General features: G+C 36.4%; 3 protein-coding genes across 3 annotated transcripts; 1 reads left to right on the top strand and 2 right to left on the bottom strand.

Moving 5' to 3' along the window:
• The first annotated feature begins 10,139 nt into the window (after window positions 1-10,139).
• On the top strand, window positions 10,140-11,676 carry LOC134845136 (uncharacterized). Its single transcript, XM_063862014.1, has 2 exons — window positions 10,140-11,090; window positions 11,336-11,676. Exons 1-2 carry the CDS (start codon window positions 10,319-10,321, stop codon window positions 11,518-11,520), a joined length of 957 nt encoding a protein of 318 aa, XP_063718084.1. The 5' UTR covers window positions 10,140-10,318; the 3' UTR covers window positions 11,521-11,676.
• Window positions 11,677-18,522: 6,846 nt separating this feature from the next.
• Window positions 18,523-18,909, bottom strand: LOC134844875 (histone H2A.Z-like). Its single transcript, XM_063861693.1, has one exon. The coding sequence runs from the start codon at window positions 18,907-18,909 to the stop codon at window positions 18,523-18,525; it is 387 nt and encodes a 128-aa protein (XP_063717763.1).
• A 1,015-nt stretch (window positions 18,910-19,924) lies between these two features.
• On the bottom strand, window positions 19,925-21,973 carry LOC134843736 (tropomodulin-2-like). The gene has a single exon (XM_063859990.1). The coding sequence runs from the start codon at window positions 21,968-21,970 to the stop codon at window positions 20,363-20,365; it is 1,608 nt and encodes a 535-aa protein (XP_063716060.1). The 5' UTR covers window positions 21,971-21,973; the 3' UTR covers window positions 19,925-20,362.
• Between the last annotated feature and the right edge of the window lie 2,720 nt (window positions 21,974-24,693).

The raw sequence follows: 24,693 nt of genomic DNA, 5'->3' as shown, positions 1-24,693 counted from the left end.
TGCCGTTTCAAAAATTATCTGGAACCTACGATCATCTTATCAACCTAAAATTAAATGTTCTCCCTTCGAAATCATTTTAATAGAAAACCAAATACTATTTGGAAACAAGTAGCCTCCGGTAAACCATCCATTGGAGTTTCAGACAAAGGGAAATCAAAACTATCGAAGGAAAGAGAAAAGGATTGGAACATGGACGATAGATTCGAAGATGGCTACAACGACGGTTTGATTTCGAAAAAGAATCAACCACCATCAGAGAAGGGTTGTGACACAGACGAAGCCACAACTTCGAAAACCCTTACTGATAGAGTACCTCTTCAAGGTCCCTTCAAAGGTAAAATCCTTCGGAAAACAAACGGAACCATCAACCGAGACCCTTTCTATAAGGAACTTAACAAAAGAATTATAATCTCGTCTACTTCGACAGTAGAATTGTCCGACGGGAAAATAATAAAAAAATCTGACATTACTATTCCTAAGACAAACTCGACTAAGATTAGACCTTTTAAAGGAAATATTTCATTCCCTTTCTTTCTTAACTCTAATGTTGAATTAGGTCAGAAACACGAGAGTTCAAGACGTAAATCTAAGCCCCGAAAGCCACAACCAAAAACTCGCAAACAGGTCGACCTAGGATCCTCAGGCAACTTGACAAGGACACGTGTGTCGGGATCCTCCTCTAAATCAGCTCAGAGACAAACTCGTCGGTCGAAGAAGTCGACAATCCCCCCAAGTTATCTTGCTTTGGATGAATCTATGTTTGTTACTTCGGATATATCAGATACTAGCGACTGGGAATGGATAGCGGGAGGTTTTCCTTGTAAAGATGTGGCTAGAGAGCGCTTTATTTCGGACTCTTGTAAAACCCATATTCAGAATGGAATCACCCGTAACTCTAGTTTACCCAAAAATAACATTAAAACTGAGATTTTAGAGGAGAACACCATTAAAGCCAGAGACCAACTCGGGGACCAATCAGTTGAATGCCCAATAAGCATCATTCCAGCAGGTCCAAATCCTACATCACGCGACCAGAGTGTTACACCCCAAACAGCAAGACACCCCAAACAGCAAGGACAACTCATCTACTCCGGTGGACAAGGACACACTGAGAGACTTCCCGGTTTATGAAATAGTCGACTCTGCAGACGATTCCACTCTGACTACCGTCCCTTCTAACAAACCTGGTAACGATCCTCCTACCATTCGACGCTCTAGTAGGAATGTAGGACCACCAAAATGTTACGGTAAAAGATACTTCATAGATGTTGTATATTTACCCCAAGAGATCTCTGGCTCTGCATCTAATCCAATTGTAATAGAAATCGACGATATCAATCAACAGGAAGTGAACAATAGTCAAACAATTGTCTCTGATTCCCCATCTCCAGATCAAATTTCTACCTCCTCAACCGATGAATCCCTAAGAATGGCGGTTGATAACTTTGGAGACCAATCAGAACTCGATAGTGAACTATTTAAAGCAGAAATCAAAAACTTTTTAGATAGTTACCGAAATTGTAAATGATAACTTACAACTTAATTTCATCTGAGTACTTTTCAACCCTTTTCTTGTTGCTATCTCATATCATGCTCGTATTCGTAATTTCAGAATACTTAGATTGTGTAATCTTATTTTAAGCATATTAATCCTTCGGATTAGATAACCAGTATTTTCACCTCTGCCCCTTTCCAAAATCCTTCGGAGTGCAGTTAACCCAATTTAGTTCTGTCATACACCTCACTCACCAATTTATGCTAATAAACGTTCCTCAGACGTTCGGTTGCCAATTGATTCATTCTGGGAGCATATCCGTCGGATACCGGATAACCCTTTTTATAATACTTTTGCATTACCTAGTGCCATTGTTAGTACGTAGTTTAGTTATTCAGCCGCTTTACACTTTTGGTGTAGTAAAATTTTTTTCTTTTCCCCAAAGTGAAAGAAAGGATTCGGTTAGTTTGTAATTACCTATTGGTGCTAGTTACAATTTTTCCTGCTTAGAGGAATGTTGTGATTTGCATTTTATCTTGCATTTATTGCAAACTTTACCTAACTTAATTAGTTAACAGGTCACTTACATATGAACTTCACTTGCCATTCTCTCCGGCGGAGAGAATGCTCTCTTCACTTATTTTAATGTTTTAACTTTAGACTAATTCATTTTTATCTTTTTGTTCTTTTTAATTGTATTAATTAGAATTAGCTACAACAAAGTGAGCTTATGTTAAAATATGATTACGTTTGTCAATCAGTGCCGGATGAAATTCCGCCCAGGGGAAAACTAAAACAGAAGGTTTTAAGTCCTAACTGGAATAGTAAAGTTTATAAATTCCTTAGGGGACTGGTTTGATTTTATAGTCCCTAAGCGACTCTCTCTTTCTCTTCGTCCTTCTTTGTTGATGCTGTTTTTTTCTCTTGCCTGTTAAATCTTCATGCCATGCTTGTTGTTGCTGTCTTCTTCCCCTTGTTTCTCGTATTTCTCATTCTGATTCGCCGCTTTTCCTGTCGATAAATAATATTTCCGTCTTGTCCTTAACTGGGCTTTCCACCGGGGAAATCAGATCGACGATCTCTGTCTTTTTTGCAATTTTGTCTTTGATCTTGGGGCTGATTGCCTCAAGGAACTTCATAAATGCCTGATACTCTGGTGTCTTGTCGGTGAACCCCAGTTCTTGTATCAAAGAAATCAAGCTTGGCTTTGTCGATGATGTTGTCTTATCTGGTGGCGAGTCGATGCTAAATTGTATCCTTTTCTTTGGCCTAGCTTTCAGGTTTTCGATTGTGTTGATTGGTACGGCATTTCCTAGAGCGTGAGGCAATGTTGACTGACGATTGCGTACTTTTTTCTGATCGATTCGGCGGTTGCTGGTGGAGAAGTGCATTTTTGATTTAGTCGCTTCGGCGACGGTGCCAAGTTTTCTAACGTTGTCGAAGACTGTTCGTCGTAGTCATTTCCGCTGGATGAGCTTTTTGGAGGGGTTCTGGGTGGTTTTGTGGTCAATTTTTCCGTTTGCAGGCTCATTCTTCTTGTGCCTTGCACTTTTTATGAGGGACGGTCGCCCATCCTTTTGCCTGCGGGCTCTGCCTGTTTTTTCGTTGGACTGCTCTCCTGTCCTGTGGCTAGCTTCTTTTTCGTTAGACACTTAGAGAGACCTGTTGATTCATCTTTCTTAAACATCGGATGCTGTGCGGTGTTGGGCTGCTCGATCTCTAAAAGACGTAGTCAAGGTCCAGATCTCCGCGCGGATTTGTACGCAACAAAATTACTTAGTGTTGAGGGCCTGAAAGGCCCGTATATTGTTGGATTAGAAACAAATGCTAACCCAATATTTCTTAGTAGTATGAGTTGTTTACCGAACATTTGAACCGGGTTTGTGGTGGGTTTTTCCGTCGATGATTTTATATTTTTTGTTCAAAAGTCTTTGGGTCCTTCACCTTTGTCGCAATGCGGTTTGTTTTTTTTTTCGTTACCTGTTCTATTCATTTTTTTGATGTTTTTATCTACCGCAACCTGCAATCCCTCATATTTTATGTTTAGTTTATCCTTATCTTACACTAATGCTTGTCTGGTTTTCACACCTGGTGTCTGATGTTGTTGTCTTGAACAAAATGTTGAGTCCGTAGGTTGTAGAGTTGGAGGTTGTGTCGGGCGTCGTTTTATCGCAACTTCGTCCTGCGACCAATGCTGCAGTTCGTGCATAACTTGAGAGGGGAGTTTTTGGTTTTCTACCCATGCGTGCTTCAATTGGTGAAATTTTCTTACCCCGTGCGGTGTGGTTCGTAGAGTTTTTATAATTTCAGCTACGTCTGAGGCTTATGTATCCGTGCAATTTCGGCAGTTCTGTGCCATCTAAACTGAAGCGATATATGTGCGGAAACCACACATGGTGGCAGAAATCCAATATAGCTGCTGGTCCGGGTGCGATAAATGTATGCTGTCTAGCACTGTTTGTCGTAGTTGCGTCGGGATGACGATTCTTTCAACGATCAGTAAACAAACTTCTCGCGCATGTAGTCTGTTCCGGATGTTGAATCAGCATTGCACGTATGAGGTTTTGATGGCCTCCCAGTCTTATTTCCTGACGAAATTGATTAGTGGTCGCATGTCTCAATCTTTCTTGGTGGCGGCGGTAATGAATCGCAATCGAGAACTTCTGTAATTTGCTGCGAAACAGGGGCGTGTCTTCTCCCAATTCGATGTTTGTGACCTGTTTGACTGGGGTGACGATACCTTCTATGATCAGATTGTGGCTGACCTCTAATTGTGTTATTTGCGTGTTTGTCATGGTGGGAGGTTCGATATTTGGTATGAATTACTCTTGGCTGCATTGTGTTGGATCCACCCGGCTTACACAGTACTCGTACGTTTCCTGTACTTCCTGTAGTTCCTAGGGTCTTCTGTTTGGGATGATTGCGTAGTCATTTTCCCAAATGATGATATCGATTGAGCTGTGGTGTCCGGTGAATCGTTGCTGGAAACAATCTTAGGTTGAGATGTGAGTAGCTCCCGCGCATTTTTGACTTCCGCGCATCTTAGTCGGAGGCGTAGTTGCTGATTGTGCTTTCGTTGCTGTTGATTTCGTCCGGGTCTCGTATGCGGATGTTTTTTTGTGCCAACGTGGGTCGAACAAGCTCTTCTCCCGATCTGATGCGACCTGCCATTATTTTTTGCTCCTGCTTCTTATTTCGAGTGTGGCTATGTCTTTAAACGCCTTGAAATTCTTTCGGCGTCTCATTATGTTTTGATTATCTTGAAACAAGTGGATAAATTTTTAGAGTGATGTTTGCAATTTGTGTTTGACTGAGTTTGAGATGGTTCAGAGCGGAATTGATTTGATGTGATTGTTCGAGAATGACTGCTTCTGGAATGTGAGGAATGTTTGATTGTTATTTGTTATTTGAGATTTTAATTTTTCAATAGCCTCTGTTTTCTTTATGACTTTTTTAGTTATTTCACTGTTAATGTTGTAGCCTAACCTTTCGACATATTTTCATGCAAACTTACGTTTGTCCGGAGATACTGCGAGATTTTCTTCATCTTTTTTTTCTCAGAACTGTCTGTAAGTTTTCTTTATATAACTCGAGTGATCCTTTCGTTGTTATCAATTTGTCGTCCAAATAAGCGTACCTATTTGTACAGTTCAGGAGGGTGAGGTCAATTGCCTTGGGAAGTTCGGCCCTTATGTCTGTAATTGGTAATCCGGTCTGCAATTAGTAAGTCCTGGTGGCGTTGCCGCCGATGAGGCTAAAGTTGCATTTTTCTCTGGTTTGTTTTTTCCAACGGGATATGTGAATAAGCGTACCGCCGATCGAGCTTTGCAAATAGTGTTTGCTGAGTTTTATCTGGTTTTACCACTTGTGCAATATTGTCCAAAAGAAGATATATGTTTGGTATTTGGTTTTTTTTGTGGAGAGATTTTTTTGATCTTTTTAGAATCTAGTGCCAACTGTTTTATCTTTTTACGGTTATGACTATTCGGCTGATAAACTTTCGATCCAAATATTTGCTCTATTTGATTATGTGATTTTGATCAATTAGCTTGTTGAGTTCATTCTCAACCCGCTGATGCAAATTTATTGGAATTCGGCGCAGTTTTTGTGGAACCGGGGTTGCGTCTTTACTGAATTGCGTTCGCTTTTTTATGATTTTCTGTTTTCTGATTCGTTTGCACAATTGTTTGAAATTGTCTTTCAACCACTGTTTCAGCTCAGTGTGTTATTTTTCTTTCGTTTCTTGAATACTCAACGTTTGATATCGATTTGACTTTTCATGAATCAATTTGACTCCGATTTGTGGTAATAGGTTTCTACCTATTATATTTGCTTTTTGATCATCTATGATAATGAGTGGTGCGAAGTGTGTTGTCTAGCCTCCGAACTCTATTGCAATAATGAGTCTTTCTTTGGGAATGATGTTTTTACCGTTACAACATGCTAAATATCCTGCGGCGTCTTCCGGTGGAATATATTCCAATATTGTCAATTTGTCATTTTCCTGCAGTCGAAGAGCCGTTTTTTTGTTTGAAAATGACATCGGAGTTCCCGAGTCGGCGAAAGCGTACATGGCCTCGGTTCTTGTTTTCAATTTTCTGATGTGGCCGTTGAGGTCATCTTCAGTCAAATTGGCTGAGTTCTAAACTTCTGATGTTGGGATAACTGAAAGTTTATTCAATTGGAATTCTTCCCATCCATGCGTGGATGTGAACTCCGCAACCGCAACTGGGTCTTTTTTTTGTCATTTCGTTGTCATTTTCCACTTCCTCTTGCTGTTCATCGTTCCTATTCTCCAGATAGTTGACGTTCGTAGATCTGCATACTTTTTCAAAATGGCACCGTTTTAAGCAATGTTTTTCTTTTGTTTGGCGCAATTGTAAGTGGTTTGGACCGAACTGTCAGTTGCGCTTATAACATTGCTTTTGTTGCGGTTTATAGTGAGTTTGTGGTTGTTGACCTCTTGTGTTTTGTGTTCCACGTGTGCCATATGCCCTGTCACGGAATCCGCCAGGGCCTCTTTGTGGATTTTCTATGTTTATTTATCGCGGGTTGATGTAATGTATCTCTTCTTGTTTTGTTGGTGTTGTTGATTTCGGCTAATAATTCTTCCGCGAATTTGTTCTTGTACATGAGGGCAGTAAACATGTCCCTTACCAACTCGTCGTCTCGATCTCTGCAATGGGCTCGCGAAGCCAATTCGACCAGGTCCGTGTGGAACTGCTCTAATTTTTCATTTTTCTTTTGTTTTCTACAGATAAAGTTGTACCTTGGCCTCTTTTGTTGAACCTCGCGCTGTCCCACCGCGCCGAGACATAGAAATAGCTAACTCTGAACTTTTGCATCGGTCTCGCCCCAAGAAAGAGAGTTACACAGAACGCCTTTTTCTCTGGCTTTTAAAACGCGGTTTTCGCAACCGACTCGCTTCTCTTGGTTACTTACGTCGCAATTTTTCTTCTATGCCTCCGTTTCACCAGTTATTTCGGCTTCATATATAGGTTCTTTGGGTTCGATTAGTATAAGCTTAAGTCTTAGCAAGTTTCGTACCTCGATTCGTACCTCATGTATTGCTGCCCATTTAGACCACTCAAATGGTGGTTCAGCTGACGCCGTCTCGCAAAATGGATTACTATTTAACGGGTTTTTCGAATATCCTGCCGACAGCGACATGTCATACACAAACACTTAGTCACGTTTCTCCGAAACTACATTAAAATACCAAAACAAGGTAAATTTCAGAGAAAAATAATTTAGATTTAATATTAATTTTATGGTTTTTGTGGACTTTTTGCAGATCATTTTCTATAAATTTGAGCATTGTAACTTTTTGAAGGCAAATTCAAAAAAACTCTACAAAAAGTTTCCTCTATGTTGATCAAAAGAAACACTTTATGTTGATCTAAAGAAAAGGTTTTTATTTGGTTTCCAAAAAATTTAACAAAAAAACTATAGATAATCATTACAAACCTAAAACAATGATAATAAAAATACATCTGCCATAATAATTGCAAAAACAAGAACTAGGAAGAAAAAAAAACACGAATCTTACTCATCTATTTTTAGTTTCAGATCCATTGCAAATGGCAATGGACGCATAGGTAACTTGATACGAGGAACATTAACGTACGGAAAATTACTTTGAGCTTACGTTAAACTTCCCTCTGAATTCTTTTTTTTATGTGGAAAACAGTTGAATTGAGTGAATACTTTGAAACAGGATGTCAGTTTTGGCAAACAAATCTAAAATAAATTAGAACTGAATTGGGATGAAAGTTGGACTGGTGGAAAAGCTTCGATGCTTCACCACATACGCTTGGCCCTTCACGAGTTTTCTTTGAGGAACTCAAAATGCATTCAAAAAAGTATCAGGGAATAGCTCTGATTGTTCCGACTACTTTTTAAGGTCTAATAGTATCAGGGCGAAGCCTTGATTGTTCCAACTGCATTTTAAGGTCTATGGAGCAGTAGTAACATGAAAAAAATCATAATACATATTTTTTCAGTTTAAGATTTTTTGTAAAAAGCATCCTACCACACGCCATATAAATTACAACGTAGATTTAGCTCCTGGTAACATATCAGTTATGGCGAATAAGCTTCCTTCAACCATTTTGGAACAATTTCTAAGACGGAATAAATCTCTGCTTAAACGTTAATAATGCGATATGCGATATCGCGCTTTAATTGTGCCACGTTGGCCAAAATGGCAATCTTTAAACCCCCATAACATTACAAAAAATGATCACCAGTGAAATATCTTTTCAATTTTAAGCTCATAACAACGATAATTACTGAATGATATGAAAAAAAAATTCCATCAATAATGGCTAGTTAAAAAGTCGAAATTTGTCTGAAGAAAAAATACCACTCCGAGCACAAACATTCCGTTACTTTGGTTACAAAAAGAGAAACAATAACAAAAAAAATAAAAGCTAGTTTGTTTGAATTTCAAGTCATCAAATTGATCTGAGAATTAGAAAAAAGCATCATCAATTGTTTCATCGCTAAAACTTTTTTTGAAACTTCTCCCAAAATTAGGTTGAAATGAGTGCAAAGCAATTCTACTTCCACTTCGAGTTTTGTTTGATTTAGTCAATATGCATAAGAAAAAAAAACACCTTACGCCACTGTGAAGTGATCAGAACAAAACACTTTAAAAAGTATTCACGGGTAATTACAATGCAAAGTTTTTTATACGAACGTTTTTCCTCACTATCTTATTGTTGTTCTTTAGTAACATGCGATTGCATTAGATAAAAACTACATCAATAAAATGCTATTTTATCTAGCGCAAAAAAAAAGATTGAAAAATGAATAGAAAAAACCTCCAACCCTATTGTTTTTTCCCGTTTCCTGAAATGGCCAGAATAAAAAATAGTATTCATGGGTATTTACAGGGCAAACTTTTTTCCACGTGTTTGCTTAAAATCTTTTTGATTTTGAAGAAAAAAGCGGTTGAAATAGATCGAAACTGAAAGAATTAAAATTAAATTTACCTCAAATAGCGCCATAATTTGATTTAGCACAAAATTGGGCTAACATATAGTGTCAAGTGATTGGTCTGAAAATTGAAAAAGTAATCACTTTTTTTTCGCTACAAACTTTTTCATTTTTTTTGGAATCCATAATACGGATCAAAAAGCTTCTGTGGTATTCTAAACCAGACCACTCATGGATATTTTTGAAATAGTCGAAACGCTTTACAAAAAAACATCCTACGACATGTTCCCTACAACTTACTAAATTGGGTGAAACAAAAAAGTTTCGATAAGGATTTAAGGATATTTATTTTGAAAACATTTTTCGTTCACTTTTTTCTTCGAGTCCTCCTGAATTTCTTAGTAAAAGGCTGAAAAAAAAGTAATCAGCTGAAATTTGCGAGATTGCGATGAAATTTTATCTAAAATAACGCCAAAAATTAAACTAGAACTAAATTGCGCTTAAACTCAATTTCATTAACTTGGCTTAGACAATGAAAAACGCATCCCAATTTCTCTCGAAAACCAGACATTTAATTTTCTTTTGGAATCCGCAATACGGCTGAAATAGCTTGCATGCGGTTTAACACTTCAGCAGCTAGGAGCTTTCTTTGAGGTATTCAAAATGCATTTGAAAAAAATCCCTTCGCCATAGTTCCCTCTCATTTCCAGAAGTGGTCGGAACAAAAACCTCGAATAGTATTTACATTTGAGGCTATTTAAAAAACAAACATGCCTTGAAAATGTCCATTGACTAGAATCTCCTACAGAATTGATGAAAAAACTCATAGAATTTAGTAGACAAAATTTTAACCGGAGCAAAATTTATTTTAACGCTTGCGAATATTTAGTTAAATATATTGCTTTACCTAATCATAATCATTTCATACTAAGCAAATGGACAATACAATGCGCATATGAGCAAAAAAAAAAAGCATTTTCTTAAACATTTACGAGCAAATGTCAAATTGAATGCGAGGTAAGCTCAGTCCGATGCCGCCTGCAGACTAACTATATTTTACTTACATACATACTGTGTGCGAGCCTAACAAATTTTTTGTCTTAAAAAAGTTGACGAACAATGCTTGGCGTCAGTTTCAATAAATTTTGCGTATAAACACCAGGCAATTTTACTCTGACGCATTTGAGCAGAAACCTGGCGGTAGCAAATGCGTTAAGCCAGTGTACACGATTACATCTAATTCATCTAAATTTATAACAAAGACAATTTTGAATGTTCTCGCTCAATTGAACTACTAGTTCAGATTGCTAGACAAAACAAAAAACGAATATCAAATTATCTGGCTTCTTTTTTTTTCTGATCGTATGGTTGCTTAAAACTGCTATGGGTCAATCTTCAAGTTCGGAGTCACATGAAAGTGGCCTTGACCTGCTCATTCAGATAAAAGCGAAAAACTCAACTAAACTTTTAGATTTAAATTTTCAAATGACCGATAAAATTTCCTCGGGTGCTTTTGGTTCGGTTTTTATTGCCAACGACCGAGAAACGAAAAAAATATACGCCGTCAAGATATTCCACACCAGTGCGAAAGCTGCGCCAAAAGACACCAGAGCTTTCCGGAATGAAGCCACAACACTGAAAGCTACTAAACATCCTAATATAATCAAGTACTTCGCCCATGGAACTTCAAACATCCTTGGCCGCAACAGACAATATCTGTTGACTGAATTTTGCGACCTCGGCAGCTTGAACTCGTTAATCAAATCATCTCGATCGAAAAACACTGGGAAACCAACGGACATGCAGTTCATCGACACATTCTGCCAGAACATATCACAAGCTATTTTTTATATCCACGATGAGCTACAAAAATTGCACCTGGACATAAAACCTGCAAATATTTTGCTTGCAACTCGGGGTCCTAAGTCACCAGAAGTAAACACGAGTCCCGGAGATTTTTCGGCCGACCGGGTGATTTTCAAACTGGGAGATTTTGGTTGCTGTCAGCGCATAAAGAACGCGACAAGTTTCCCATTCAGCCCACCACACTCGTCTCCAGAGGTCATCAAAGGAGAAGTGGGAATGATTTCTACAACTAGTGACGTTTTTTCGTTCGGTGCGACATTATTCGAGCTTTCTACACTACAAAACCCCAGTTAGTTCAATTCAATACATTTATAATATTTTAATCACCACTCCGGAAGTAATTATGCTTGTTACTTGAACAGTCCGGAAAAATGCATTTTTTCTGTTACAAATGATTTGCATTTTTTCGACCCGTAAAACACGAACTACTGTGCTCTTCCCGTTCTATATTACGAAAATCTTGGGGAATATGAAAATTTAAAACTGCCTAAATTGCTGTTGTGAATAGAATCAAAAACGTGAATCCTGTTTCAGTTGAGCCAGTGCAAGGTCCCCAAGGACATGAGGTAATTGTGCCCCGCGAGGTGCGTTTTGCACTGCCCCCCTCTCTCAACCCCAAACTGAGACGTCTGTGCCTTCTCTGCCTCAAAGACGACCCCTCTGGAAGACTGGACACCAAAGATCTTGTCAGTCACATCTCCACAATGCATCTGATTTGACTTGAGTCTCGAACTCAATTGACCAAAACTTCCAAGACTGCAAAAGACTACGATAGAAAAACTAGTTTTTTTTTTAATGTCAACGATTGGCTCCTTTTCATTTTCTATCCGCCTTTTACAAATATCGATTTATGTTCGAACCAATGGTTTGACAAGCTAGTGCATAAAGTCCAAATATGTTTGGAATTATGTAATTTCATAACAATCAGACAAGATCAACAAAAAAATAGTTGAAAAAAATAACAGATGGGTAGAAAAAAAGCCGAACGCTTGAATAATCGTATAAAATTGCCGATTTTGTAATAATTTAACTGTAGATTTATAATCGCAAACATTTTTGCTGATTTTTTGTCCAAGTGCGCCATGCCTGGTTTGGATTTACAGCTCGTCGCCCCTTCAGCGAAAGGCTCGAGGCATGGTTTGATAACAGTTTTGAGTTAAACTGGCTATACACAGGTTATCGTCACAGATGTTCCACAACGAAAATCAATGATCAAGGATTGAAAAACGCTGAGATAAATTCGAATATATCGAGAAAACGTTGAAAAGATAAAACATAGAATAATAAGAGCCTTGAAAACAATCGCCTTGAAACGAAAAACATCTGGCAAATACTGAATTCTAATCGGGATCTCCAAATTCCTAACCAAACTGCCCCCATCAGACGCCACTAAATCAGAAACACAAAGCAACTTTAAATGCGCGTTTACTGCGCTGATTTAAATTATCCGGACAAACAGAGTTCCGGAAAACAAAAACTGCATAAAATTTCACCAGAATTAATATGTTCAACCAAAATTTATGGTCAACGTCAACAAAAATTTAACCCCAAAAGCCTCTTATACAGCCCAACAAAAAAAAACTTCCAAAATATTGCTTAAATTTGTTTTTAAAGAAAACCTTTTGATTTTTACTTAGCAAGAATAAATTTTTTGGCTATCAACAAAAATAAATTCTCTTATTCAGGTTTTTGGTAGTTGTACCCTTCTGGAACTTTGTTGGACCTTGTAAGAGACTTATTTTGATACCTCAACCTCGTCAATTAACTAAGCAGTGTCAGCGAAATTTTAAATTGTTTTAAAAAACCAAAATGACCAATTTTTGGAAAAAATTTGGGTGAGAGTTTTGAACAAAAAATGCATCATTAATTCTGCCGAAATTTTGAGTTAATTTTTTTTTTCATTTTTGTCTAATCTTAACCCAATTTGAGAAAAATGATTTTGTAGTTCCGAATGAGGTTCGCGTTGTCCGGTTAATTGAAATCAGCACTGTATTGTGAAAGTTTATACTGGGCGACATTGAAACCGTATCATGCCAAATTGAGCAAATTATTTTTTGCTTAACAAAAATGGTTGCAAAAGAAGAGCAACTTGTCATATGAATACTCTTGAAGCATATTTTCTGCACCTAACTTGCATTCGATTCCCGTCTAATTTAAGTCTGACATCACAAAGCCAATCTGTGTTTTTTTTCCGACTTTCGTAACGAAAGTAGCGGAATAGTTGAGCTCGGGGTGGTTTTTTTTTCAGACAAATTTCGACTTTTTAACTAGCCATTTTTGACGGAATTTGTTTAAATATCATTCAAAAGGTATTAATGTCTTGAGCTTAAATTTGAAAAGATTTTTCACCTGTGATCATTTTTTGTAAAGTTATGGGGGTTTAAAGAATGCAATTTTGGCCAATTTGGGACAATTAACGCGCGATATATTTCGCGTTATTAACGCGTAAGCGGAGATTTTATCCATTTTAGAAATTAATTCAAATTGGTTGAAAGAAGCTGATTTGCCATAATTGAATTGTTACTAGCAGCAAAATCTATCACTCTGTACTTTGTATGGCATGTTGGGGGATGATTTTTACAAAGTCTCAAATTTAAAAAAAAAAAAATCAATTTATTTTTTTTATATTAACTTTTTTCATGTTATTACTGCTCCATAGACCTTAAAAGGCAGTCGGAACATTCAGGGTTTCGCCCGGATACGAGCTGTCTTGTTTCGATTTGTAAACGGAGTCCTCAATAAAACTGGACAAAGCTTTGTCGTGGAATCCGGAACAGTGCTAACTTTCTTTGATTTTTTTTTGTTGCTGTGAAATCTAGAGACAAATGGCTACAACATAGAAAATCTCCAAACCGCTTGCTCAAGCAGAAAATTTGGCGGAATCTAAATTAAACTGAACGATATCCATAAAAAAGTTAGACGTGTAGTCGCAGAAACTGCTTTTTGTATGTGGAATCCGCATTTTGTAAGCGAAATCCCCAGTTTGCGCATTACAACTGTTTTTTTTTTCAAATGCGGATTACGATAGCAAATGCGGAATCGGCAATAATTTGCTGTATTCACGAGTTGCGGATTTCAAATTTTGACATGTTTAAAGTTTCAGAGACACACACGCACCAAAAGAGAAAAGTTTACTGATGACTTATTGTTTAAATTTAGTTTAAATTCGAAATTTAGACCTAAAAACGCCAGTTTTTCCTGGGAGAATGACTGACACAAGGTAGAAAACATAATTGTATAATACAATATTTTAATTTTTTCTCAAAATTTTATTATAATGCTAACCGAGAAATTGCTTTCTAGCTTTACGCCAGGGCCGAAGATCAAAATAAATTGCTTTGTCAGAGAAACCATGTGGATTTGAGGAATTCCCAAAAACAACAAAAATGTGGGTAAGATTGCCTAAGATACACTAAGCTGATGAACGCAATTCTAAAATTTAACTCATCTATTAATATCAATAATGGGCATTCATAGTGAAAAGAAGTAAAGATGTTTCATGGCAGAAGCTCCCCTGCTGCAAAATAGCAAGTTATAACAATCAGAAAAAGAAAAAAAGGATAAATATGTAAAATATATTATTTATTTCGATTAGGTTTTGATAAAGTTTCAATAAATTCTGCTCCTTCTAAGAATTTTTACATAACATTTCTGGACAAGAAAACTGTTTTATTTGAGCCATGGTTCAAAATTAAGAAGGATCCATCAAATTTGGGTTAATTTTGATTAAAACTATAATAAAATCAAGCATTAAATTGTCTTGAAAAAAAAATGGTATGAATTTTTCCTATTTTATCGCAGAAATTATATTCTGTCTTTGCAAAAGCATGTTTTCAGTTTTTGAGCTTAGAAAAGCATACACTTTTTATTATGATAGGTATAAATTTTGTGGTATAAAAATTTCGGTAGAGTCAAATTAGATCCATCTCTCCCTTAGTTTGAAGAGATCGAGATTTTTGGCGGGTAATTTCCTGAGAGAAATGAACATGTACTCTGGGCGACCCCAACATTTACATAATACAGGGCGTTGCTTACTAAAAGCGGATTTCCGACAATCAGTTAAATTTAGCCGGTTGAGATCCAAGTAGCACTTAATTTTCCGACGCCAAAACTTGAAATGAATCAATTCATAAGCTTTAAATTCAAAAAAATAGTCTTCATCCGTTGTTCTTTTTTCAGATAAAAAGGCCATTGAAGTGGTTAGTAACTAGCGAAAAAAGTTAAATATTAAAAAAAAACTATAGATCGTATATTAAAAAAAACTATAGATGGACTACCGTTTACGGTAGTCTGAAAACGTTTACGGTAGTCTGAAAATGTTTACGGTAGTCTGAAAAACGTTTTTCTCCACACTGAAACGACTTTTGATGCTAGTGGAATTCGGATTGCAATCAATGGAGTTTTTATAGTAAACCGCAATTTTTGAGAAACATAAAATTGGACAAAATATTGATCTTACGCCACAGTTCCTTTTTGCCGTTTTCAGTGACGTGGTCACAACAATGGGGGAAAACCCTAATTCCCGAAAAAAAAAATTGATTTGAAGCAAACCCAACTACTTTACGAACTTCAGTGTTCCGACTATTGAAAGTTGGGAAGCCTTTGTATTCAGACGTTTTTGAGTTTTCTTCTACTTTTTTGTTTTCTACGCAAAATCAGGCTCAGTCACGTGACATAGAAGTTAATACTTTTAATTTTCAAGCAATGAAAAAATGTATATCTTTTTCTCGTTTCTGCTATTTGCTCTACAACTACTAGATTCACGGTTGATACTTTGCCATGGGGTAGATGAAGCTCGTTATTCAACAGCTGTTTACGGAGATTTTTTGGCACTAGGAACACCTCTTTGACGCCCTCTACTTAAACGGCCAACCGACACTTTCAAAACAAACTTTTAGTTTTTTTATCCAGCTATAACCTGATGAACAATTTCATATAACCCACGTCAAAAGTTCAACCGTGAATCTATAATAGTTTTTGAGAAATCGGCAGAAACCCGAAAAAATTGCCGTGCATTTCATCGCTTGAAAATCAAAAGTTTGAACTTCTATGTTTCGTGACTGTACCATAAATAATGTACCCAATCAAAAAATCTCTGCAGGTCGAGGAAAACGGATTTACAATTTCTGGACTAACTTTGAGCTAATAAATCAAGCGAGCAACCTTATAAAACGCAAATCAACGGGTTTAGGAAAACTGGTTTGAAATTTCTGGTCTAACTTTGAGCTAATAAAGCGAGCGAACAGGCTTTTAGTACGCAAATTCGCTGAGGAAAACGGTTTTGAAATTTCCGGTCTAAAGTTAAGCTAATAAAACGAGCGAGCAGGCTAGTACGCAAACCAGACGTATAAACTTACCCCAGGAAAATTTAATTGTGAAACCTCTAGCGCTTTATTGAAAACGGAAAAAAATCTTTTTGAAAAAAACATTCTGCAAAAACATTGAAAAAAAATTTACTTATACCATTTTTGCTTTTGAATTATTTAATTAAACACAAATTGTTTTCAGATATGCCTATTCTGCTCTTATTATCGAAAATATTTATTTTATAGGCTTTCGTTTAGATCAGCTTCCGCTAGAACCAAAAAAATTTATGCAAAAAAATATATGTTTATTCTGTTGTGGTCGGGTCTTTTTGTGCTACTTGCTCAGCACCCGACTATCCTGGTTGAAGATGTGTTTTTTGAGGAGTGAATAAAGACTATTGGATAAAATAAGGAATTTAAAAACACCACTTATGGCAAAAATCATGGTTCAAATTGTCGGATCAAACTTTAGCACATTACGTCATCTCTAATCGTAGTACACATAACAGCCAACAGAAGGATAGAAAATTATCAATGAATTCAAGAAAACCAAAAAAAAAAGATTTTTACCACGTTTTCAAAGTTTCGAATTTCGGATTGAAAAATACATGTCAATGCTCCTTGAACTTCACGCTTTTGTCGAAATAAAAACTGATTTTTTTTTATAAATCAAAACCAATGAGAAACAATTGGATTGAATGGTATCGATTTTTTCGCTGATATTTCTGATAATTAAATACCATTTTAACCATAATTCGATCTTCTGTTACTCATAAGCGCTCGATTTGCCTTCATCGCAAAAAATCAAATTTGAGCGCGAAAAAAATCAACGTGACTTAAATAAGTGGTGAAAACTTTCGTCATTATCACTTAAAAATGACAGCTTACAATCGTTTGGAGGCTACACCGATAGCAGCTCACTCTAACTCACTTATGCAAAAAAAATTTTTTGACCTCTTATTGATAACTAACAAAAAACCGATAACTAGTGAGAAAAATATCAATGTAACATGAAAATGAGCCTCCACCAGTATTAGAACCCATCACCGTAGAGCATTGCTGTTAAATTATCCTAAAAGCAACATCACTATAAAGCAAGGTACTTCCAGTCAGTCAGTGAATTTGTTGAACTATTTTACAGGCAAAAAGAAGTACAAGAGTTAGTAACATTAACTTAAACTTAATTTTAATGATGCCGTTGTCCGAACTATGATCGTAGATGGCCTATATTCAGCTCAATCAAATTAACCTTCATAGATTAAATTAATGCGGTTTAAAAAGTTATAATGGAAACAAAATCGTAACACTTCATCAAACAATGAGAGCCTATGGCCTAGGGTGTATTTTTAGACGGATTTTCACATAAAATTTGTAGAGGTCAAATATGGTATCATGACAGCCGCGATTTGCGACTAGGGTTTCAAAAATTACTCTCGAATCTAGTTAGAAGCTCTTTATCTTGGTTCAGACTTGAACTCAATTTGTTTCGTATGAATCCTATTTTTTCTAAAAATGACTCGGAGCAAAACACTAAAACTTTTAGGTGCTGGATCTGATACGCACATTTTTACGGTCAACGATTTTGAAAATTGCTTGAAAAAGTTATTTTTCAAAAATGGCCAGCCAGGCGGGAAGTTTTAGCAAAAAAAAAAAGCTTTTTGTTTTACGTCTCAAAGTTGTGCATTTTAAGCACATGACTTTTAAACGATTATACATTATAAGATTAAAGTTTTATACGATACTACATCGGAAAAATCTAGTTAATTTAAGTGATCTTTTCTAGCCAGTTGCCATGAAAAAGGCCTTCAACCATGTTTTACTTTTCAACTTTCAGAAACATCATTTGGAGGCTTAATTTTTATGAAAACGCCAATAATTAGTGAAGAAATATCATGAAATTCAAAAATTCTTCAAAAAGTTTTCAAATTAATCAAATTTCACGACTTTATAAGGAACTATTCGAATTGAAGTCCCTTATTTTACGATTCGGCTTGAAGTCCCGTCGGCTTGATGTCCGGCACCCAATGAAAGGATATCTTTAAATTTGATTTAATTTTTAATACGTAAGGGTATTCATTACTAGGTACTAGGGACAAAATAGTATGGGAGATCCAAATGATATCTGTTTGCACTTTATAAAAAACCCTGTAGATTAATATGCTTCGGCTTTCGATGCTTTTTGACAAAACTCGGACATAAATTTGAAATTCTTGATCACAGCAATCATATCAAAACTTGCAATCTATTTTCAAATACTTCGGAACAAAACTAATCAAAGAACGAAACAACATTTAAAAGTCTTAAACAAATAAAACAAACACTAATAACCTCACTCAAAAGTTCCAATTCAGTCTTCCTATGCAACTTTAGTCCACGACATATTTTAGACAGCAGAGTAATGTGATGTAATGCAGATTACATCTTTCCTTGAGGTGTTTTCTTTCCAATGAGTGACTTGTGAATATGAGGAATAACACCACCGCCTGCAATTGTAGCCTTAATAAGCGAATCGAGCTCTTCGTCTCCGCGAATTGCCAGTTGTAAATGCCTGGGAGTAATTCTCTTCACTCGCAAATCCTTGCTCGCATTTCCAGCAAGTTCCAGAACCTCCGCCGTCAGGTACTCCAGAATTGCGGCACTGTAAACAGCAGCAGTTGCTCCGACTCTTCCGTGCGAGGTGGTCCTGGACTTGAGGAAACGGTGGATTCTACCGACCGGAAACTGGAGGCCTGCTCTTTGAGACCTGGACACTGCCGACCTCTTGGCCTTTCCCGAATCTTTTCCTGATTTTCCTCCTGCCATATTGAGTGTATTTCGTGATATAAAGATACCTTTGTAGGCTTATTGAGATTTAAAACAGCGCAACTGAATTTATTCTAATTGCTATTGAGATACTAACTAACGTGGTCGCATGAACTAATCTAAAATACGTCAAAATAATTATCATTTATTAGTCATTGAAAATTACATTGTAAAGCAATATTTTCCACTTAAATTCGTTCATTCAAATGAGTTAGCAGTAATTAGCACCTTAATATAGCCATGCATAATCGCATCTCGACATTTTATATTACAATCAAGAAATACAGCTTCGATTACATGCAAGTTCATTACTTTACTCTTGACTACGTTAAACAGGCCTCCCTCAGTATATATTAGACCAAAAGTTCCTTTCATTAAGTTACCAATATAAATTACCAAAGTATACCGCGAACAACGCTCTAAGCTAAAACGAAACGAAACAATGTTATTGGTTTACATGTACTTACACAAATTTGAAAACCAAAAGGTAAAATTACGAGACAATGATATGGTAAAGCTAACGATGATCTCTGAAATAAATAATCCAGCCAATGGGTTTAATTTTCGTGTTTCAAAAACTGAATCTAAACCCAAGACTGCTCGTGACTTGTTTTGAGAAAAAAAACTTCAACTTTCGAATTTTAAGAAAAACTATGTCCTTAAACCTCTTTGAATTTCAAGAACAATTCATGACTAAAACTTTTTTCGATAAAATAAACCTAATTGAGAGAACTGGATCAAAAAAAATTTAATTCCACTGGGAGAGTTTGCTTTCCTTGTAGCAATGGAAATTAACTGAACTTAAAAAGACATCAAAAGACATTTTATACAAACTTTTTGCTTCCGCAACTTTTAATTGTGCTCCTACGCGTAGCCAAAAGGCCATGTACGTTAAAATCATGCCGCTCATCTTTATATATATTTTTAAAAAAATGACCACCTTAGCTTTCTAGTAATAATTCTTTCTCCGCTCTGAGGTAACGTGCGGATCGCAGGTGCAACGACTTGATCAAAAGAAAATCAGAAATTTAAATTTATATTAATTTTTTTCCAGTTTGTATAAATCCCGAATACTGACCACGAATTAAACATCACAAGCCTGAGTTCAACTCCAGTCACTATTGAAACAACCGCATAATTCTTTGATTGAAAAACAAAGCATTTGAAATTGGTAGTGAAATTCCGAGCAGTCAAACTACAAAAGCAAAATTCAGCGCTAGGGACTATAATTTAATAAATTTGTATCAAAAATTATAGCATGAGTGGATGACTTTGCTGTATAAAATTCTATTACACGATTTCACGCTTGATTCAGTAGTTAGTGTTAGTTTTTTTTCACAAAACGGGCATTCGAATTGATAAATTGAGTTTCTTTGACCAATAGATTGAACTCCGAAGATTGAAATTATGCGTAAAATTATAGTGTTTACAATGTTAATAATTCATGTATCGCTTACACTATGCCTCCATCGTCTTCATCATCATCATCATCATCGTCGTCGTCATCATCATCGTCGTCTTCATCGTCATCTTCGTTGTTTGAGTCGTCTTCACCTCCAATTGAGGGATCTTCGTTTCCAGCATTGGAGCTTTCATCGTCCCTGGCTACAGATCCAGTTCCTCCAGCAGTATCGTCCTCCATCATGTTCGTTAGCTCGTCAGTAAGATCCACAGAGATTGGTCGCCTGGGATCTGGTATTCCTAGACGTTCCCATCTCGGAACCATGTCCTTCATTCGTTCTTTGTACGACTCAGGCTTAGCAGTAACTGCTTGCTCGGCTTCTTTCTGCTCGACTTCAACCATTTTCTCCAGGATCTGTTTCATCTGCTCCTTTTTCCTTTCCATTTGAGCACTAGCCTTAGGATCTTTTTCAGAGACTTCAGGCTGTCGCGCAGAGTCATCAAAATCGCCGCGTCTTATTTTCCGGCTGATTTCTACATTCCGCTGTATAGCCGCCGTTGCTGAGTTTCTAGGTCCAGGGGCATCGAAATTATGACCAAACTTAATCAAAGTCTTATTGGCCTGCAACATATCGGCTAGTTTCATTTCTACTGCTTGACCTGCTTTTGTGAACTGATTTGCAATTCTCAGTTCTTTCAGAGTAGTGTTTTTCTCAACAGCCTCACAAAGTCGCAAAACACCTCCACTTCCAGAGAGGAAATTACTTTCAACGTTCAGCACCTCGATGACATCATTGTTTTCAATTATATCGGCCAGTGCAAAAGCTACACAGTCTTCCATTCGCGTGTTTGCCAACTGTATTTTCTTAGCTGTGCGGTTGTTTTTTAGTGCATTGAACAAACGCACGAATTTCTCCTTGGAGATATTCTTGATGTTGTTCAAGTTAATCTCAGTCAAGCTCTGATCATTGTCTGATGCTCTTTTTACCACATCATTCACGTCCACGGTATTAATCTCACTTCCAATCTTCAGAGGTATATCCATTTTAATTGTCCCACCTTTAACTTTGGACGGAGTTAGAGTCTCCATCTTCCCAGTTGATTTCAAGGCAACATTCTCTTCAAGGCCACTAGTATTCTTGCCATCTTTATTTCCAAATCTCTCTTTTTTATCCTCCTCCAGTATCATCTGAGCAGCCTGGTACTGGTCTTGATTAACCAAATGGCCCAGGCCAAGTAGAGCAGCCATATCTGCTATATCCTCTTCGCTGGCAGCGTCAATCATCATTTCCCAGTCTTCGGCAGTTGGGACTTTATCAGCTTGATCACCTCGAACTTCGTATTTTCGCACCTCTTTCTTGGCTCGGTAAGGCTTGCCTTTCTTTTCACCTGTATACGGCTCATAGTGGCCTTTGGGTTGATACTGAGCGGCTTGCTTGTCCAAAAAGTTCAATAACTTGTTTCGATCGAATCCGTCCGATGCGCTTTTATCCGAGTGGTAAGCAGTTCGCTCACTTGGTGGAACACTTTCTCCAGTACCTAGCACTGCTGAGTTCGTATCAAGATCGCTCAAGAAAATAGCCAGATCGTTGATATCTCGGTCACTCAGTCCATCCAATATTTCATCTGTTATGTTGGCTTTGGGTTCGACGGTCGTCATTTTTATCTGAAATTATGGAACAATTTTCAATACATACTTTACAATAGTCACTATTCACGGCAGCCTCTAGTTTAGTTTTTTAAACGAAGTCACTCGCGAATCTATGATTTTATCTAGGGTAGGCCAACTTTCCGAGCACTTTCTTAGCGCAATGCTTTTCAGTGTTTAGCACGTTTTTTAACTAATTTTAAGCTTTTTCGGCGCGCGCTCCTCTTCAAAATAAGTATATAATTGCGTCAAAGGTGTACGTTGGGGATATTTTACGAAATTCATTTTCGGCCGAACACACCTTAAGTTTTTCTGATGGCACCAAAGGGGTCGTGAAAAAAGTTAGGTTTCGTCTGCCGGAAATGGATTTCGTAAAATAATGCTAGAGCTTGATTCCAATGAACCGAGAAGCAATTTCGGTAGTAACTTTCTACTAGGCCTCAAGATTTATATCCATAGCCCGTATGCCAGGTTTCATTTTTAATCTAATATGGAGTGCATCTGAAAAAAATTTCGAAAATTTACTAATAAAAAAATGAACAATTAATTGCAAAATGATAAGCAATAACATGATGCAAGTGTAGGTCATGAAATTTAGCTCATGTTTAAAAAATATTTACAGGATAATAATGTAACAATAATAGTTTTGTCTTCCACGATGTTTTTCCGTAGGTTGTTTCCACGAGGTTGTTTCCACGATGTTTTTTCATAGGTTGCCATAGAGGGCTCTTCACAGAAAATAGATAGAACATAATTCTTAAATTCAAATTTCTTACATGTTAAGCTGCGGTTGGTAAGGTTTGCATTTGTGCTTTCAATTCGGTAACATATTACACAACTGATTTTCTGAAAAAAAAACAGGTTCTCGATATATTGACGGCTGAATCTTTCATGGTAGTTTCATTTTTTGGTTATCTTGTTCTAATCAATTTTGTTGTTCTCGTACTGGATTCTTGTATATGCTACTAGAAGGTTGTTTGATTTTCCAAAGCTAGCAGACTAATTTCCAATTGAGAAACAATGAAACTGGTAGTATATTGCAATTTAGATTAAGATCAGATGATGAATAGAATTTTTCTGTCAGAGCAGGTCTTACTTGCCCAGCTCAGTTGTTTTTCAATTGATTTTGTCGGACTATTTGTTGTACCGCTTAGGAGTACTACTGGGTAATGCAAATGGCTCATTAATAGAGCATTCATTTAAAGTAATCAATTTGGATTGTCAGCGTTCTTTTTGTTTATTGTAACATTTTGATTCCACGGGCCAATTTTCTCAAATAATTTCAACTTCACCTTGGAATGTAAAAAATTGAAAAAAAATTACCCCACATGCTTTACTTGGGGTTTTTCTTCTACTTTATTATAATATAAAATAAAAATGAGTTTTGTATTGTTGCTCCTAGCTTGATGTTTCTTGCTAATTTGATCAGTTCAATTATTCAGTATTGAGTTTCGAAAATTGTCTTTTAAAACACAGAGACAGTTTTTCACATTATTCCTGTAATAACTGTAAAGCATTATCAACATTATCAGCTTCACAAAACTTTACTGTATCGTCGGCATATTGCACTACTTCGAACTTTTCGGTTAAAACTTCATTGAAACCATTGATGCGTAGGTGGAAGATAAAGGGTCCAAAATTTGTATCTTGCGGCACCCTTTGGTGGAAAGAGATCAAATTGGATTCTGTGTTGCTTACTACAGTTTTATGTTGTCTGTTGCTCATGAAATTTTGAATCATGTTTATTGCTGGTGCAGAAATGATGTTGAATAAATGATGTTGAATAAATGAATGCTTCAGATAGATCTGATAGAGATACGGCACCAAAAGTATTTTATCCATTGATTTGCAGAAGAATACAATTCAAAAAAGATTCGCGTCACTTGTTGAATATGAGATTCTAAAACCATATTGAGTGTTACTGAGCTGAATCATAATCATTAGGAATTCATTGATCTGTTTGTATAATAACTTTTCAAAAATGTTTGAGAGTGCACCTGTTTTTGAAGTTGGTCTATAATTCTCAGTTCCTTCTTGGGCCCTCTTTTTGTGTATTGGTCCATATTTTTGTAAATTGACTTTTATGTATACTTTTGTAAAATGAATGTGAGGTTTGGTTTTTTTTCATTGCATCCATCTTTTAAAGCCCACGATGGTATGTCAGATGCCCCAGGTGGTTTGATTTGCATTGAGATTAATCAGTCTTTTCTTACACTCAACTTCACTAATAAAGTGTTAGAAAAAGTGCTGTTTGTCATGTTTAGTTGATATAGTGTTTCTGTTGATTACTTCATAATTATTGCTAACATTTTTTCTCCAAAAAAAATTCAAGAATCTTTTTGTTTAATGTATTAGCAGTTTAGCAATGTAAATTATTTTGCTGATTTTTTAGAGTTTCTAGTGTCATTTATAAGATTTCCTTTCGGTTGCTCAGTTGTTTTGGATTGAATAATTTTGTCTTTAAAGTTTTTTTTTGATTGGTCGTTTCAAATAAAAACAATTTTTGGTGGTGCGTTTTTCGAGCAATTAATTATACTGGAATTTATTATATTTTGAATATTTTTTCAGGGTTGTTTCGCCTGTAGAACGATTTCAATTAATGTTTGCTAAAGCAATTTTAAAGTTGTTCCCTGAATACTTTAATTTATGATTGATTTTACGCAAAAATTTATGATTTCATTTCAATTCATTTGCTAAAACTGTAGCTAGATGGTCAGTTTAAATTGGGAGAGCGA

The sequence above is a fragment of the Symsagittifera roscoffensis genome, chromosome 4 (assembly GCF_963678635.1).
Source record: "Symsagittifera roscoffensis chromosome 4, txSymRosc1.1, whole genome shotgun sequence".
NCBI classification, from domain to species: domain Eukaryota; kingdom Metazoa; phylum Xenacoelomorpha; order Acoela; family Convolutidae; genus Symsagittifera; species Symsagittifera roscoffensis.
Note: the sequence above shows the minus strand (reverse complement) of the source record. Positions and strands in the feature narration are given on the sequence as shown.